Raw genomic sequence first — 15,829 nt, 5'->3', positions numbered from 1 at the left:
GAGCCGGAGTGTGTGAAACCAGCCTGACTGTGTGGAGTTTGTATATTCTCCCTGTACTTGTGTGGGTTTCCTCTGGGTATTCCAGTTTCCTCCCACAATCCAAAACTATACTGGTAGGTTAATTGGTTCCCAAAAAATTAACCCTAGAATGTCTGTGTGTACATGTGGTAGGGAATATAGATTGTAAGCTCCACTGGGGCAGGGACTGATGTGAATGTTCAAATATTCTCTGTAAAGCACTGCGGAATATGTGTGCACTACATATATAAGAAACTGTTAATAAATAAACAATTAAATATGGCCAGATGAACTAAGCTTCAAAAGTAATAAAATGGAAAGTGATAAACAGCCAGGCCTGACAATTTTCAAACACAGCCTGTGACATGTCAGGTAGGAGCTGATTGGTTGGTTGTTTATCACTCTCCATTTTATCACTTTATATGGGAACAATTTTCTCTCATCACTGTTAAGTTGTGTCCTCACAAAATTTTCATACACTGTTGTACATAATTAGCACACATGAAATAATTCCAACCTTTTGCAAATCAAATCAAGCAGAAACAGGTGTTATGCATCCAATTCCTTCTCGGTTTTGCCATCTAAAGCTGGATACACACTATGGACCTAATTCTGGTTTGATCAGAAGTGGTAGGGGGGTCTTCGCATGCACGTATTTGTCTTTGGCGAGTATCACCCTCACCGACATGCTCACAAGTGTAGGGGAGGGTGAGAGTGGGCAGGTGATGGCTGCTGAGCGGCTGCCCAGCGTTCCCTGCTTGGGGTGGGCGGTTGACATCACATAGTGTTAGTGCCTGCCCCATCAGCAGAAATAAAAGTCAGTTTTGACTAATTTTTTTATTGCTGAAGTGTAGAGAAATCATTTGATGGTCGCTGTCCAATCACCTGAGCCAGGTCCAGCCCAGCGCCCCAGCTCTAATTCTGCCAGCTGCAGCCTCTGGCCCGGCTGGCTACGCCGGGTAACCCAGCAACCTCTAGGTGGAAGTTGTCCTCCTTTTTTGAAGCTGAAAGCGGTGAGGGCGAAAGCGACCGGCTCCAGGGGACACAGAGACAGGAGACGGAGACTGAAGACTGTCTCCCTCCCTGCAGCCAGCTACCCTGCTCCCGCCGCTGCCACTCGCCTGGGACCGACAACTGAGCAGACAAGGGCTGCCGCAGCCGGCAGCACTTACCTGTTCGCTAGACAGCGAGTGTAGGCTGCCTTTTGTGTGTACCCACTATATTGTTAACAATGAGAACTCCCGCGAGTCGTTACCGATATCCATGTCGTCTAAAGCACGACACAATACAAAAAAATATATATATATAGCTTGCAGATATATTCTAATATTTAAAAACAGTTAAACTTTTTTATTGATTATATTTTTAAGCAGTTTTATTTAGGTATTGAAAATAAATATGGGGAAGTTGTACTACCAAGCCTTGGATAGTGATAAAGTGGCGAGAGATAAAGCCAATCAACTCCTGTCATTTTACAGGCTGTGCTTGAAAAATGACAGGTACAGTAAGAGTGTATTGTTGGCATCTCTCTCCACTTCATCACTCTCCAAGGATTAGTACATCTGCCCTTTATGTCTTACGTGACACTGAACAATAAATTACAGTGTATAATTACAGTGAGAGCTCCACAAACCAGCTGTTCTTATGCAGAAGATGGAAACAGCTTTTCAGAATCTTTCATACTAGAAATTCTTCAAATGCTTTACCTCAGATATGTTCTGCATTCCATCACTGATGATGCGTGGTGGGGTGGCCACAACAGATAATAGGGAAATAAATATCCCAAGGCAGCTGTTTATACATTTGGATATTTTTATTACTACGTTTTACTCCACATTTCAATATGCTTAATGAAATGAGCTTTAAACTTTCACATAGCTAAAGAATTGGGGGGGAATATATATATATATATATATATATATATATATATATATATATATATATATATATATATATATATATATATATATATATATATATATATATATATATCAAAAGAATGACCCCAAGTGCGCCCTCGTGGTGTGAGCAGCTACTCTAAAACCCCCCCTGTTAGTGGGAGGCAGTATTAGAAATAGAGAAAGCAAGAATTAGAGAGCGCTTGAGCCACCAGCTCAGACTTCCAACAATAGCAGTTAAATGTAATGCAATACAAATAGTAATTGTAAAACCAGTGTGTTTTTTATTAAAAAATATAGTATCACATCTGGAGATGGTATTTCTTTTGGAAACGAATAGTCAACAACCCAACGCGTTTCGTCTTTACAAAGACTTCATCAGGGGTTTAACAATATTTATAATTATAACGCTTGTACCGGCGTGAAATTTCTTCAGTACTCCAAAACTCCTAATATTCCCCTCAAAGGGGTATCGAAGAAAACGCAAGCAATGGAGCGTGATATCTTCCAAAAGAGGGAGGGCCGGAATGACTTTCCCCTCACAAGTGGGATACTTTTTGTATCAAAATGTGCCTGTGTGGGGCTTAAGAATGCAAAGTATCGATCAATTTCTTCAACCAATCAACTATGGCACGGGCAAATGTTTGACTGATACCTTGGTCCAATTTAAAACGACTGTCCAATATAGTTTATCCAGTCCAACCAAGCGATTTTACATGTCTACTGTCCGCTGGTTAAATGAATATGTGACAGTGAGGAGTAGAGAATCACAGTTCAAAATTCTAATCCGTGTGGAGCAAATAGGAACAGAACTGTCTGCAGAAAAAAGTGAAAAAAAAAAAAGTGACATTCGGAAAATGGCTGCCCCCATACGAAAGACAGTTTTTGAGGATGCTAGAGAAGGCTATGGCGGCCTCCTCTAGCAACCTTAAAAACGGTCTGCAGTATGGGGGCAGCCATTTTCCGAATGTCACTTTTTTTTTTACAAGCAGCAGGAGCCGGGACCCGCAAGACAGATGCGTCAGGAGGTACCGGCCGCACGGGGGGGGGGGGGGGGGGGGGGGGGAGTGTTTGTTAACACTACTGGGGGGTTTGGTAACCCTATGGGGGGGCGCATAATTAATAGTTACGCCACTGGCTCGCAGGATCAGTATTCAACTGACCCCCCTGCACACGCCATTCCCCCCTTGCTAGGTTTTTGGAGCGAGGGGAAACAGCGTGTTCGGCCGCTAAAACAGCTTCCAGCTACAAAAGGACCTCTTGTCCTGAATTAGACCTGAATTGTGTGAGCTAGTAAACATGTTTTGTACAAAAGCTTTCCTAATGCTTATTGTTACACAAAATTCTAAAACCTGACAAATTCCATTAATTAAATAAAATAGATGATAATGAAGTTTAATGTACACAATGGCCATCACTTGATAGACTATGGGTGACCTTCGTGATAACTTTAGACTTTGTAAATGCAACAGATGTATTTTAATATAAAATGTGGTGTAAAATCTTAGAGGTGAGAATTTTATACAACATTGTAATATGACTTCAGCCAATAACTCACATGAATGAGTTCATATTGCACAATGTCCACCCAATTTGTGTTATGTATAAGTGTCCCAATAAATCATATTTATACGCAGGTAAAATGGTGTCATTATTAAATATGCATTTTATATGCAAACATATCTATATGACTTAGTGGACATCAGTTAACTATATTATTTAAATTGCGCCAACTCTAGTTGATAACATCAATTAATCAAGTTATTAGGATGACTATTAACTCACTGTCATGTTATTTGACTTAGAGTGACCTTTGAAATCTGAACAACAGAGTAATCCAAGAACATCCAGAGTTTAGCAGTTGGAAAGGTCCCAAAGCTGTAAACAATATATTAGTGCATTGAACTACTAGTGCAGCTCCTAGTTCAAAGTTTAACTGAGGATAGGTGTGGACTATGCAGTAGATCAGTAATTCAATAAAGAATCCTGTTTTCAAAATCATTTTCAAAGCAGTGGTACTGTGAACATATAGCAGCGGGTCCCAAACTTAGTTTTAATCACAGCGCTCTAAAAGTATTAGAATTGTTTCCAGGGCTAAAATTTTCTTATTGAGAAATTTAGAAAAAAAAAATGATTAAGTAAATTGTGTTTATATGTTGTGTTTTAGGTTCAATTATTTGATGAGGGACAGGACACGTGCATTTGTCAACATATTTAATGACTAGCAGACACAAGCACTGACTTTACCTATTACCCCATAAATAATTTGATTTGGTCATGGACCACCAATCCAAGTGCCCCCTACCATGTGCCCTGAGGCACCCCAGGGTGTCACAGCACATAGGGCCTTATTTTGGTTCATTCTTTCTGTCAAAATCCTTCTTAGATGGACAAAACCATGTGCACTGCAGGGGGGGCAGATGTAACATGTGCAGAGAGAATTAGATTTGGGTGAGTAATTTTGTTTCTGTGCAGGGAAAATACTGACTGCTTTATTTTTACACTGCAATATAGATCTCACTTTGAAGTTAAACCCCACCCAAATCTAATTCTCTCTGCACAAGTAACACCTGCCCCACCTGCAGTGCACATGGTTTTGCCCATCTAAGAAGGATTTTGTCAGAAAGAATGAACCAAAATAAGGCCCATAGTTTGGGAACCACTGACCTTAATTATTGTTTCCAATCAACAGTAAAACATACAGCGGTACATCGGTAAAAGCTTATCTCTTGTAATCTTGTGAAATTTATTTTTATGAATTGATTAGTTCTTTTATTTTATTGAATTTGGCAAAAGCAAGTTAGTTACACAGATTTTATTAACCCTTTGAGTGCCAAGTGAATTTGTCAAAATTACGTCAGCTTCCCGCCCCCCGTACCTGCGACATGGGCACATTAACATGGGAAAGCCTATTAAACGCTGAGCATTCCCAGGTGCAAACAGGACAGCGAAGTTCGCCATGCCCGCTCACACCAAGCGTCTGCAAATGTGCAAATCCACTGTGCGAATGCGCAGGGAGTGATGAAAGCAGAATAACCTCCAGTGTGTACGCATCTTATCAGATGATTTGTCACTTAGATATTGCAGGGTTGCCTACCCTCCCGGAATGGCTGGGGAGGGTCCCGGAAATCGGGTCCCCCTCCCGGAAAGGGGGGCAACCCTCCCGCATTAACCCCAATCCCTCGCGATCCGCCCCTCGGCGGGGGGGTCCGTGAGTAAAAACTGGCTATGATGGCGCTTTTCTCCTAGGTTAGGAGACCTACATCAATTTTGCAGTGCCAAGCCAACTGGTCATAGTCTAGTAATATTAATGGCTTTTTGGGTTGTGGAGGTTTAGCCTAATTTTTTTTTTACATTTAATCGCCTAGGCGGAGAGTGCTAGAAATATTGGTTCAGGGGCAAAATCTTACAAAAAATTTACAAAAAATAAATAAAAACCAAAATGATGATTATGACTTAAGGTAGCTATCATGCTCTGTCTAGACACACATTTACATGTATATGCTTATTCACTTGGATCTTATGAGGACCGACACCTGCATCACAATGGAGGGAACCCTGACGGGTCAGGCAAGTATACTTACCTTTCCCCTGCCCCTCTAACCCTACATTCTAGCAGCCTAACCCTCCCTCCCCAGCAGCCTCACCCTAACCCTCCCACTATGCCACCTTAACCCAACCCTCCCTACAGCCTAACCCAAGTTCCAGCATTGTCATTCTGATCCAATGTTACGGCACCGACCTTCTGGCAGCAGTTGGGATGGCGGCGTCGGTATACTGAACCCCGACATCCTAACTGCATCCCCATCACAGGATATAGGCTTAGATGCCCAATTTTTTAAAGCGTCAATTATATCAAGCTCAGCACCTGGGCCACTGCTTGCATTATGCACAGGCAAGTGAGAGAAGAATAGGCTTTTGTAAGTAATGGGTGACTTTCAAGTGTGAGTGAATGTTTAATGAATGCTGTGTTTTTAAAGTGTCATTATTTACACGAGCGTGTGAAGTGGCAGTCACTATTAAAAAGTAGACACCCAGCAGATGAACAGACCCATGCCTATCTTCATTTTAATGCCTTTCAACAAAACCATAAACAGAATCCTAGGGACACATTATAAATCTTTGATAAAATGTTTAAAAATAGACATTGGATCCATTTGACTGAGGCATTAATTATTTTTATGCTCCATTCCGTTTAGTTGGAACTACATCAGTTGCACAGACTGAAAATATAGTGAAGCAGTTCTACTTATTAACAAGGTTATGAATGCTCAGCCTGTTTCTGCCTGGGTAGAGAACCTATGATGACCTGAAAGGTTGTTCAACAAAAAAAAATATTGGTGTACATATAAGTGGAAGCCTATAATGATTATTATGCCATAAACCGGGATATGGTAGTTGGGTCGATCTATATTCGGTCCACCCTTAGGTTGAGATGGCTTAGGTCAACATGAAATATATGTCGACAGGGACTTAACGTCAACATGCCAAATGTTGACATGAAAAATGTCAACATGTATTTTAAAAGGATTTTTTCCTAAAAAAAATGCGGTCTGTCATACTAAATCATCCACTTGGAGGCATAATAAGCTAGTGTGCTTAGCATAGCGAGGAACCGTACCCAAAACATGACGAGCAGACGCTGTAAACTTAGACACACACAAAAAAAATATTTTCACCATGTCGACCTAAGCCATGTCAACCTTTTATTGTTTCTGACCTATGGCCTGTTGACCTACGGGTGTCGACCTACATTGGATCAACCCAATGACCCACAAAAGCAGCTACTGTACCTAATACATCCTAGTCAGTGGCTTAAACAGCCATTTACTAAAAGCTAATTCTGCTCTCCAAATAAAACAATGAAACTTTTGCAATCTCATATTGCTAACTTCTTTTATTGCCAACTTGTTAATACTATAGATGTGCAGGTTTGGATTTACTTGGATTTATCTGGACCCCATTATTGGCTATCAACTGTCACATGTTTTGGATAGCCAATAAGATGATCCGGATAAATCCAAACCTGCACATTTCTAGTTAATACTGATTTATAAACAAGGAGGCATTCTCACAGGTGTGTACAATAACCTGGCCAGAACCATGGAAGCTCATTGGAAAGAATATTCAATACCGTTTGAGTATAAATTTGAATAAGCTATACAGGAGAGTGGAGTGCAGCTTGTGGGGACCCTGGCAGATCCGGACGGTATTTATTATTTTCTCTTGTTAAACTTTAACTAAAACCAGATGTTTTTAGTTTTCATTTAGTGTTATACTTGAAAAACAGCATGTCCGCTTCATTCCTCTAAACATACTGCCTCAGGCTGGAGAATCAGAAGCTGCAGCATGGGTACAAATAAAGGAAGCAGGACCTTGTACCATGACTACATCCCAGATTTTTCATGAACTACACCCCAGATCAGGATAAAACTGTACAGATTGAGAAAAAGGACAAACCTCAAATTGGGGCTGTCCCACTTAAAGGGGGCATGTGTAGATTTTTTTTTTTACGATGCCCCTTATGTAAAGAGAAGATACATGACTATTGCCCTTTACCTGCAAGACAGCATACTGAAAATAAACAAATGCTCAGTGTAAAACAACTTGACTTAAGGTGCCCATACACTGCCAGCGACATCTCGCAGCAGTGTTCGGACACCCGATACCCCTGCAAGCCGCTGGGAAGGTGGATCGCATGCGTCCATGCTTCCCACCCGCCTCAGAACAGGTGGCCGGACCCGACTTCATGTCAGGGAAAGGCGATTTGGTCCGATTGGTCGCAATAGCCCAAAATCGGACCAAATCGCCTCAGTGTATGGGCACCTTTAGCTTCAGAGATGCCATCCAAGAACTGAAGAAAAATATAAATGCTGATTTCTCCTAAAAAAGCAATATCTTACCTGCCAACGATGCTATGTTAATTATGACACCTCCTTGACCTCCATTCTTTTTGCTCATGAGTTCTAAGCCGATATATGTTCCTCTAATAACTGAAATCTGAAACAGAAAAAATAACATCTATCACATCTACAACAGATTACCTTTCAGATAGAATACCCTCTAGATTTCAGGAAACAACATCCACAGATTGAATAGAGTACAGCCAGTGGCGTAGCTATAGGGCCGCAGCCCCCGCAGTGGCGGGGAGGCGCCGGGGTCTGCGGGCGTTGTTGTTTCTTCGCCAGCTCCCCACTGCTTGTGGGTGCAGCGGGGAGCTGGCAGGGGGGTCAGTGTGGCGCAGGGGTACCTGTGGTCAGGGAGAGCCTGGAGGTCCCTGCGGCGCTGATTATGATGTTGCCGGGGTCCCTGCACTCCTGCAGTGAAGTGGATATACTGCGCTACCGCTGTGCGGCCGCACGGCGGTAGCGCAGTATATCCACTTCACTGCAGGAGTGCAGGGACCCGGCAACATCATAATCAGCGCTTCCAGCGCCTCCCTGAACACAGGTACCCCCGCACTGCACGGACCCCCCTGCCAGCTCCCCGGGGGATCTTGTCTTTTAACAAGGGGAGGGCGGCGATATTGTCCCGGCAGGGGGGAGCAAAATTTTCTGTTACGCCACTGAGTACAGCCTTCTGATACTCCAATCTTACTGCTCATGACCAGAATTACAGTATGGGCCTTATTCAGACTTGATCCCAGGACAAATCTGAACTAAAAGAGGCCAAAATCACGTGCACTGCAGGCGGGGGAAATGCTACAGGTGCAGAGAGAGTTAGATTGGGGGGGGGGGGGGTGCTCAAACTAGAATCTAATTTGCAGTGTAAAAAAAAATAATAAAAAAAAAAATCAGCCAGTATTTACCCTGAAAAGAACCAAAATAACTCAACCAAATCTAACTCTCTCTGCACATGTTACGTTACATCTGCCCCACCTGCAGTGCATATGTTTTTTCCCATTTTGGGAAATAAATTATCCTGCAATTAGGCCCAATAAAGCAATGGAATAGATATATTAGATAATTTAATAATGTGGTATAGAATAAAATAAATAAAAAAATACAGAAACATTTATAATTTATTATCTGTTCTTTGTTATATAGCATTTTCCTACAGATTTAAGCTACAGTACTTATCTAGGTTTCAGTTTGTTAATACCCATTTTTGTCATTGCAGAGTTATTCCCAACTGTAACGTACTGCACTGTATAATGATGCTTAATGATTTTAACGGTGGCCATAATGGTGCACATGGACTCCCCAAGTGGGGAGTGTTGCTTCACACACTGCATCCAGAACAGACTCTTACAGGTTACCAGGTTGCTGGAGAAACTACCAGGAAGACCGCATGACTGATAGCCAAGTCACCTGGAGTAAAGGGGTGCAGAATACTACTGCATAAGATCCCCCTCTGTATTAAAATGCTGATTTAGGGTTTATTCATAATGTACTTCTGTAAAGGTCAATGGGTGAAAGATGGGAGTTCTATTTCACCTGGGATGTTGCTATGGGCAACCAATCAAAAAAATATTCTAGAAGAAGAACCTATTATCTTCTAGAAGCACCTTCTAGAAGATAATAGATAATATCTTATTGGTTGTCCATAGCAAATTTCCCCCAATGTGTCAAATGCAACCATACACTTCATTATACAATAGCTGACCAAAGATCAAATGCAATCTCTTCAGAAAAAAGGGCATTTGATCACATGCAATATATTTTTTTCCAAAAAGAAAAGTGTAAAATCATAACACTTGTTATTGCAAATCATTAACGTCTGTCAGAACCTGTCAACGTTTGCCCAGAATTGGTAATTCCTTGCATGTCTGAACAAAACGTGTTTTGGTGTGGTCCCTTTGTTGATAATGTATTTCAGCTACTCAATGACGACCATGGAATAACAAAATGCTTTTTGGATTTCATTTTTTTCAATGTTCATTTATATTACACTCATGACAGAACACGAGTTTTTACAGAGGCTGGCCACACAAAGGGCCTTATTCTGGTTAACTCTCAGAGGCAAATTTCTTCTCAAATGGACAAAACCATGTGCACTACAGGGGAGCAGATGTAACGTGCAGAGAGAATTAGATTTGGGTGACTTATTTTGTTTCTGTGCAGGGAAAATACTGACTTCTTTATTTTTACACTGCAATATAGATCTCACTTTGAAGTAAAACCCCACCCAAATCTAATTATCTCTGCACAAGTAACATCTACCCCACCTGCAGTGCATATGGCTTTGTCCATTTGAGAAGGAATTGGCCTCTGAGAGTGAACCAGAATAAGGCCCAAAGTGTGATTTTTGAATGATCTTGATTTCTTTTTTTGTAAAAAGGACTATAATTAACACGTTATTTATAATGCCCCACCTTTTCAGCAGTGCTTTGAAAATGGAAACAAATATTGTAACATAGTTAGTTATTAACAAACATTAAAAAAGCTAAGAGGGCCAGGATCACATGACTACAATCACATGACTACAAGTAAGAGTGTTATACAAGAGTTTTGTAAGCTCTTGATTCAGAGTTGCATGCTACTGCCTGCACATCTGCTAATGTGTCACAATGACTGAAAATATACAAATGCTGCAGCAGCATGGATTTAAATGTAGACTCCCACTGGCAGTTTTGCGAGTCCAAGCTGTTGTGTACAAAGTCGCAATGTCAGTTGCAGATCAGTCAGTTACTGAGAAGCCTTATCATAGCAGAATGGCTACAGGACATAAGATGCCAGAGCCATATGTACTGCGTAGCCGGTCTGAATGGCCCTCCCACCCACCCGGCGGCTTTGCCGGGAGTCAAGTACAGGGGAATTCTTGCAAGAGGTCGGTGGTTCTTGCGACATTCCTCTTAAACAATAGCAGCCAGAGACTGTCAGTCCTATTCAGCGGCAGCCGCCGGAGCATGGGACGGGTGCAGCAGGACAATTTGTAAAATAAATTTTTACATATGGCCCCCGAAGGATTTTTCCCCCCATACAAACGGCCCTTGGCACAAAAAAGGTTCCCCACCCCTGACATATGGGATTGCAGTCGTAGGCTCAGACACACTGCGCAAAGTGCTGCAACACGAATGCCCTTTTCAACTCACTCTAGGTAACCCTTCCCAAATGGTCCCTGATTGTCAATCACTTGCGAGCATTTTCACAACACCGACATAAAGACCATCGCAACACATTGTTATGGATGTGAGAAAATGACAGTTGACCATTTGCTTGGAAATGCCGGAAAACTAACAAATGGTCATTCAGATATTACCAGATTTTTGTTCCAACCAGCCAGATCGGAAGATAAATCTGTAGGTGTATGGCCACCTTTAGATGCGTGATCAGTTGGGCTTTAATCAATCAACTGAGAAAGATCGGTTTATGTCCATCTCTGCATCATGTTTGCTCTTTATTATCACGCTTTGCTTTAAACTGTTCTAATACTACTAAAATGTAAAACTTATACCAACACAAGGTATAATAATTATTACAGAAAGGTAGATTTATTAACAGTTTCTTATATAGCGCATACACATACCGCAGCGCTTTACAGAGAATATTCACATCAGTCCCTGCCCCAGTGGAGCTTACAATCTATATTACCTACCACATGTACACTAACACATGGACATTCTAGGGTTAATTTTGTTGGGAGCCAATTAGCCTACCAGTATATTTTTGGCTTGTGGGAGGAAACCGGAGTAAACCCACGCAAACATGGGGAGAATATACAATTGCCACACAGTTAGGGCCATGGAGGGTATTGAACCCATGACCTCAGCGCTGTGAGGCAGTGATGCGGACCATTACACCGTCCTTATAATAGTGACATTGCAATATATGTCGGTATCAAATATCACTTTAATTAATAGGACCCTTACATCTGTATCAAGGCAATTCTGTTTTGCCGATGACTGGGTCTAGGAAATAGGGAGATTCAACATGTCACAAATCCTCGGTTCGCGGATTACGGCCAACAAATGTTCCAGATTGCCGAACCTGGGATTTTATAACCTGCTTTTTGCAGCTTCCCCAGTGGATCACTGTTCGGCTGATCAGATTGGCAGAGAGGAATTTTGGCTCAGATGTATGGCCCACATTCCTCTGGAGAATGTGGGCAGATCCCCTTAATATGTCCTGATCCATGCTGACAATATGTAGGAACGTATGGGACTGGCCGAATAAAATTGGGATTGGTTTAATTATTGCTCAAGGGGGTTCCACTGCCAGGCAATTTACAAACCAAAAATGTACTAAGATTATTAATTATACCAGCATGCGCTGAAAACAGATTCTGCGCTTCCTCACATTGCTGCGTTCTAGCCACAGCAGTTAATAGCAAATAACAGCTGTAACATTTATATATTTGCTACATGTTGAAAGGATAAAGATAACACAACTTAAAACATCTGGGCCCATTAAAAGCTACACTAAAAGCAATAAATAATGGTCTATTTCTCTGGATATTACGTAGTCTGTATTTTGAAATCTTTTACTTGGAAAACATGAAGAAAAAAACTCAAGCAAAGAAGAGGTCAGCGGAGGAAAGTTTCTTTAACCAATATGTGAATAAAGGAAACAGGGCAGAGACAGATAGTTTTATAAGTGAATGCGATGGCTCTATTAACAATTTACAGTCAGTTAGTAACGTCAGTTCTGTGGTCTACCTTGAAAGTGCTTAGAGGCTCCAGGATAACTGGAGGCAGGGCAATCGGCCTCTTTTCCTTCTACAATCACCTGCTACTAGGAATTTTGGGGCCCAGGACTGATTTCTAGTCCAGGCCCCCCCCATATCCCCCCTCCACCTTTCACTTACTGCCCGACTCCAGCAGACTTCTCCAATGCAGGACGCCGGTGACCAATTAAAATGCAGCACCGGCTGGTGAGCCAATCAGAACTTGTGTACCAGCAGCCGCTTTGATTCAAGGTACACGAGCTCCGATTGGCTCAAAATCCAGTGCAAGACAGCTGTACCCACAGCACCTCCTGTCAGCGGCCCTGCCTGCCTTAAGGCCCCCATACATAGAGCCGACTTGTCCTAAGGACAAGTCGGACCCTATTCTCCTCCGAGTCGCCCGGCAGCTCCCCGGGAGGCTCACCTACAATGAGGACTTTGATGTGCCATTTTTCATGTGATAAATCGCATGCGATTTATCACATGTAAAAAAAATATCAGGGAGCTGCAGGGCGGTGAGGAGCAGTGGGGGCGGAAGAAGCAGTGGGGCAGCAGCGCGTTACCAGATTGGGGCGGGCGGCGGTGACCATCAGTGACAGTGTCACTCTCCACTGTCCAGCGCTAGCGGGCAGCCGCGCCTATTACATCTTTAAAATAACGTGTCAAATGACTGCCCGGCTTTTGATTGGCTGAGAGTGCTCTATCTCAGCCAATCATTAGCCGGGCAGTCATTTGACACGTTATTTTAAAGATGTAATAGCCGCGGCTGCCCGCCTGCTAGCGCTGGACAGTGGAGAGTGACACTGTCACTGATGGTCACCGCCGCCCGCCCCAATCTGGTAACGCGCTGCTGCCCCACTGCTTCTTCCTCCCCAGCCGCCCGCTCCCACTGCTCCTCACCGCCCCGACTGACCTACATCGGATGTTCCGCCGGTCCGACCCCTGGGTCCGGGTCCGATACGCACGGGACCGCGCATCGGACCCGACCCCATGTCATGAAGAACCGATTTATCGGACCGATTGATCGCAATCGGCCGAAATCGGTCCAAATCGGGTTGATGTATGCCCACCATTACATTATTGCTGAAGGTTAGTAAATAAACAGATTTAAAAGAATTGAATTACATAGTTGATTACAGTAATTATCCATGTAGTGCCTGTATAATTAATGTATCATTAAACTAATTATTTTCTAATAATCATTCTAACGCTCTGTACAACACAGATTTGAGTATTTATACACTGCTCTAATCTTCACTTATTGACATGCACAGTGCAATTTGTAGTGTCTTACATTAAAACAAACAGTGATACCTTGGGTTAATAGTAGCTACAACTTTGATTTACTATTGCTGTTCACACGCGAGGATCCTGGTCAGACAGGAATGTATTCTGTTTATTTTTAGAGACTGGAACATTTATAGTAATTGTGGACTGATAAAAGGCTTGATGGATATTGGCTTACAAACTGTAAACGCAAAGCTAAAGCTTTGGCAGATATGACATGTCTGAGTATGTTAGAAAAGTCTGATGTCCATTGACAAGTTTACATGGAGTCCTTTGTAAAACAAAAAAAACAGCAATTGAGTGGAAAGTCTGTGGTTAAAAAACCCAGGTGAATGAGAAAGGTCAGGGGATAATAGCAAGACTGGTTCAAGATTTCCAAAAGGTGCAGTATATACTCCAATAATTATGTGATAATGTTACTGTGTGCATAAAAGCATCTGAGTGCATCGCATGTTGTATCTTGCAGTCATAAAGTGGAAGAGCTACAACATGAGAGGAGAACACCGGGTTCCACTTCTGTTAGTGGGTGAGATGGACTAAGCCTTGAAAAGTGATAAAATGGAGAGTGATAAACCACAACATTCAGCTCTTACCTATCATTTTGCAAACACAGGGCCAGATGCAATAAGCTTCAAGTGATAAAATGGAGAGTGATAAACAGCCAGCCAATCAAATCCTACCTGCCATGTCACAGACTGTTTGAAAAATGTCAGACAGGAGCTGATTGGTTAGCGGTTTATCACTCTCCATTATCACTTTTGAAGCTTAGTGCATCTGGCCCATAGCCTGTGACATGGCAGTTAGGAGCTGATTGGCTAGTGGTTTATCAATCTCCATTTTATCACCTTTAAAGGTTATTACAGTTAGCCCAGTAAGAACAGGAGGCTGGGGTGGGTCAGAATTTGGCACATATAAACATGGATCCATCCTACCTTGTGTTATCAGTTCAGGCTGCTGCTTGTGTAATAATGTTGGAACTGTGCAACACATTTATGCCAAGTGAACATTATATAGTGGCAGCCTACCTTATCCTCTAATAGCTTCTTCTAGTACCATAACCAACCAATCAGCACCTGCCATGTTTCAAATACAGCCCTTAACATGACAGGTAGGAGCGGTTTGGTTGGTAATTGGGGGAAATGTAATAGGATGAGAGATTTGGTAAAAAATCTCCAGGGTTTTTTTCAAGTGGCAATCATTTACACTGCAAAACCAGTTGTATTATGCAGTGTAAATGATTGCTGCTTTAAAAAAACAAACTGGAGATTTCTTACCAAATCTCTCACTTTCTGAATCTCTCAACCTATTAATTTACACCCTTTATCTCTAACCACTGCATCTCTCTTCAAGGCTTAGTACCGATCACCTTATATCATAAAGCCCACATTATCGCAAATTGGTTCCACACATGACAAAGCGTTCAGTACTCCAATGATCCCCAGATCTCACTCAAATAAAGGGGTATATGTACTAAACATTGGAGAGATAAAGTGGAAGTAATTACCTCCTAACTGGCACATTAGAGGGTTAATAAATGACAGTTGGGGCTGAATGGTTGTACTTTATCTCTGTCCACTGTATCTATTTTGTGATCTACAGTCAACATAGACACCAGAGTCTCTTAAGCACTATGGGCCAGATTCTCTAAGCTTTAAAAGTGATCAAATGGAGAGTGATAAACAGCCAGCCAATCAGCTCCTGCCTGACAATTTTAAAACAGTCTGACATGGCAGATGGAGAGTGATAAACAGCCAGCCAATCAGCTCCTATCCTCCATGTCAGACTGTTTGAAAAATGTCAGACAGGAGCTGATTGGCTGGCTGTTTATCACTCTCCATTTGATCACTTTTGAAGCTCAGAGAATCTGGCCCTGGGTGATAAAATTTGCAATATTGTTCATTTTAGCCCTTCTGAGCGATTGTATACTGCACCCAAAAGGTCAATTCATGATCCCTTGGGTCCCTAACAACCCCTGCAGCATGGCCCCATACAGATTTACTGGAGGACATTGTTATGGCTCA

The 15,829-nt window shown here is 42.2% G+C and overlaps 1 protein-coding gene across 1 annotated transcript in view; it reads right to left on the bottom strand.

Annotated features, from left to right (window-relative positions):
- HPGD (15-hydroxyprostaglandin dehydrogenase) overlaps positions 1-15,829 on the bottom strand; it is a 49,473-nt gene that overhangs the window by 14,114 nt on the left and 19,530 nt on the right. The window contains exon 4 of the mRNA XM_083170828.1: positions 7,820-7,916. Within this exon, the coding sequence (XP_083026954.1) occupies positions 7,820-7,916 (97 nt within the window). The remainder of the gene's footprint in view (positions 1-7,819; positions 7,917-15,829) is intronic.

The sequence above is a fragment of the Crinia signifera genome, chromosome 1 (assembly GCF_055691185.1).
Source record: "Crinia signifera chromosome 1, ASM5569118v1, whole genome shotgun sequence".
Taxonomy (NCBI): Eukaryota; Metazoa; Chordata; class Amphibia; order Anura; family Myobatrachidae; genus Crinia; species Crinia signifera.
The sequence above is the reverse complement of the archived record's forward strand: the minus strand, read 5'-3'. Positions and strand labels throughout refer to the sequence as shown.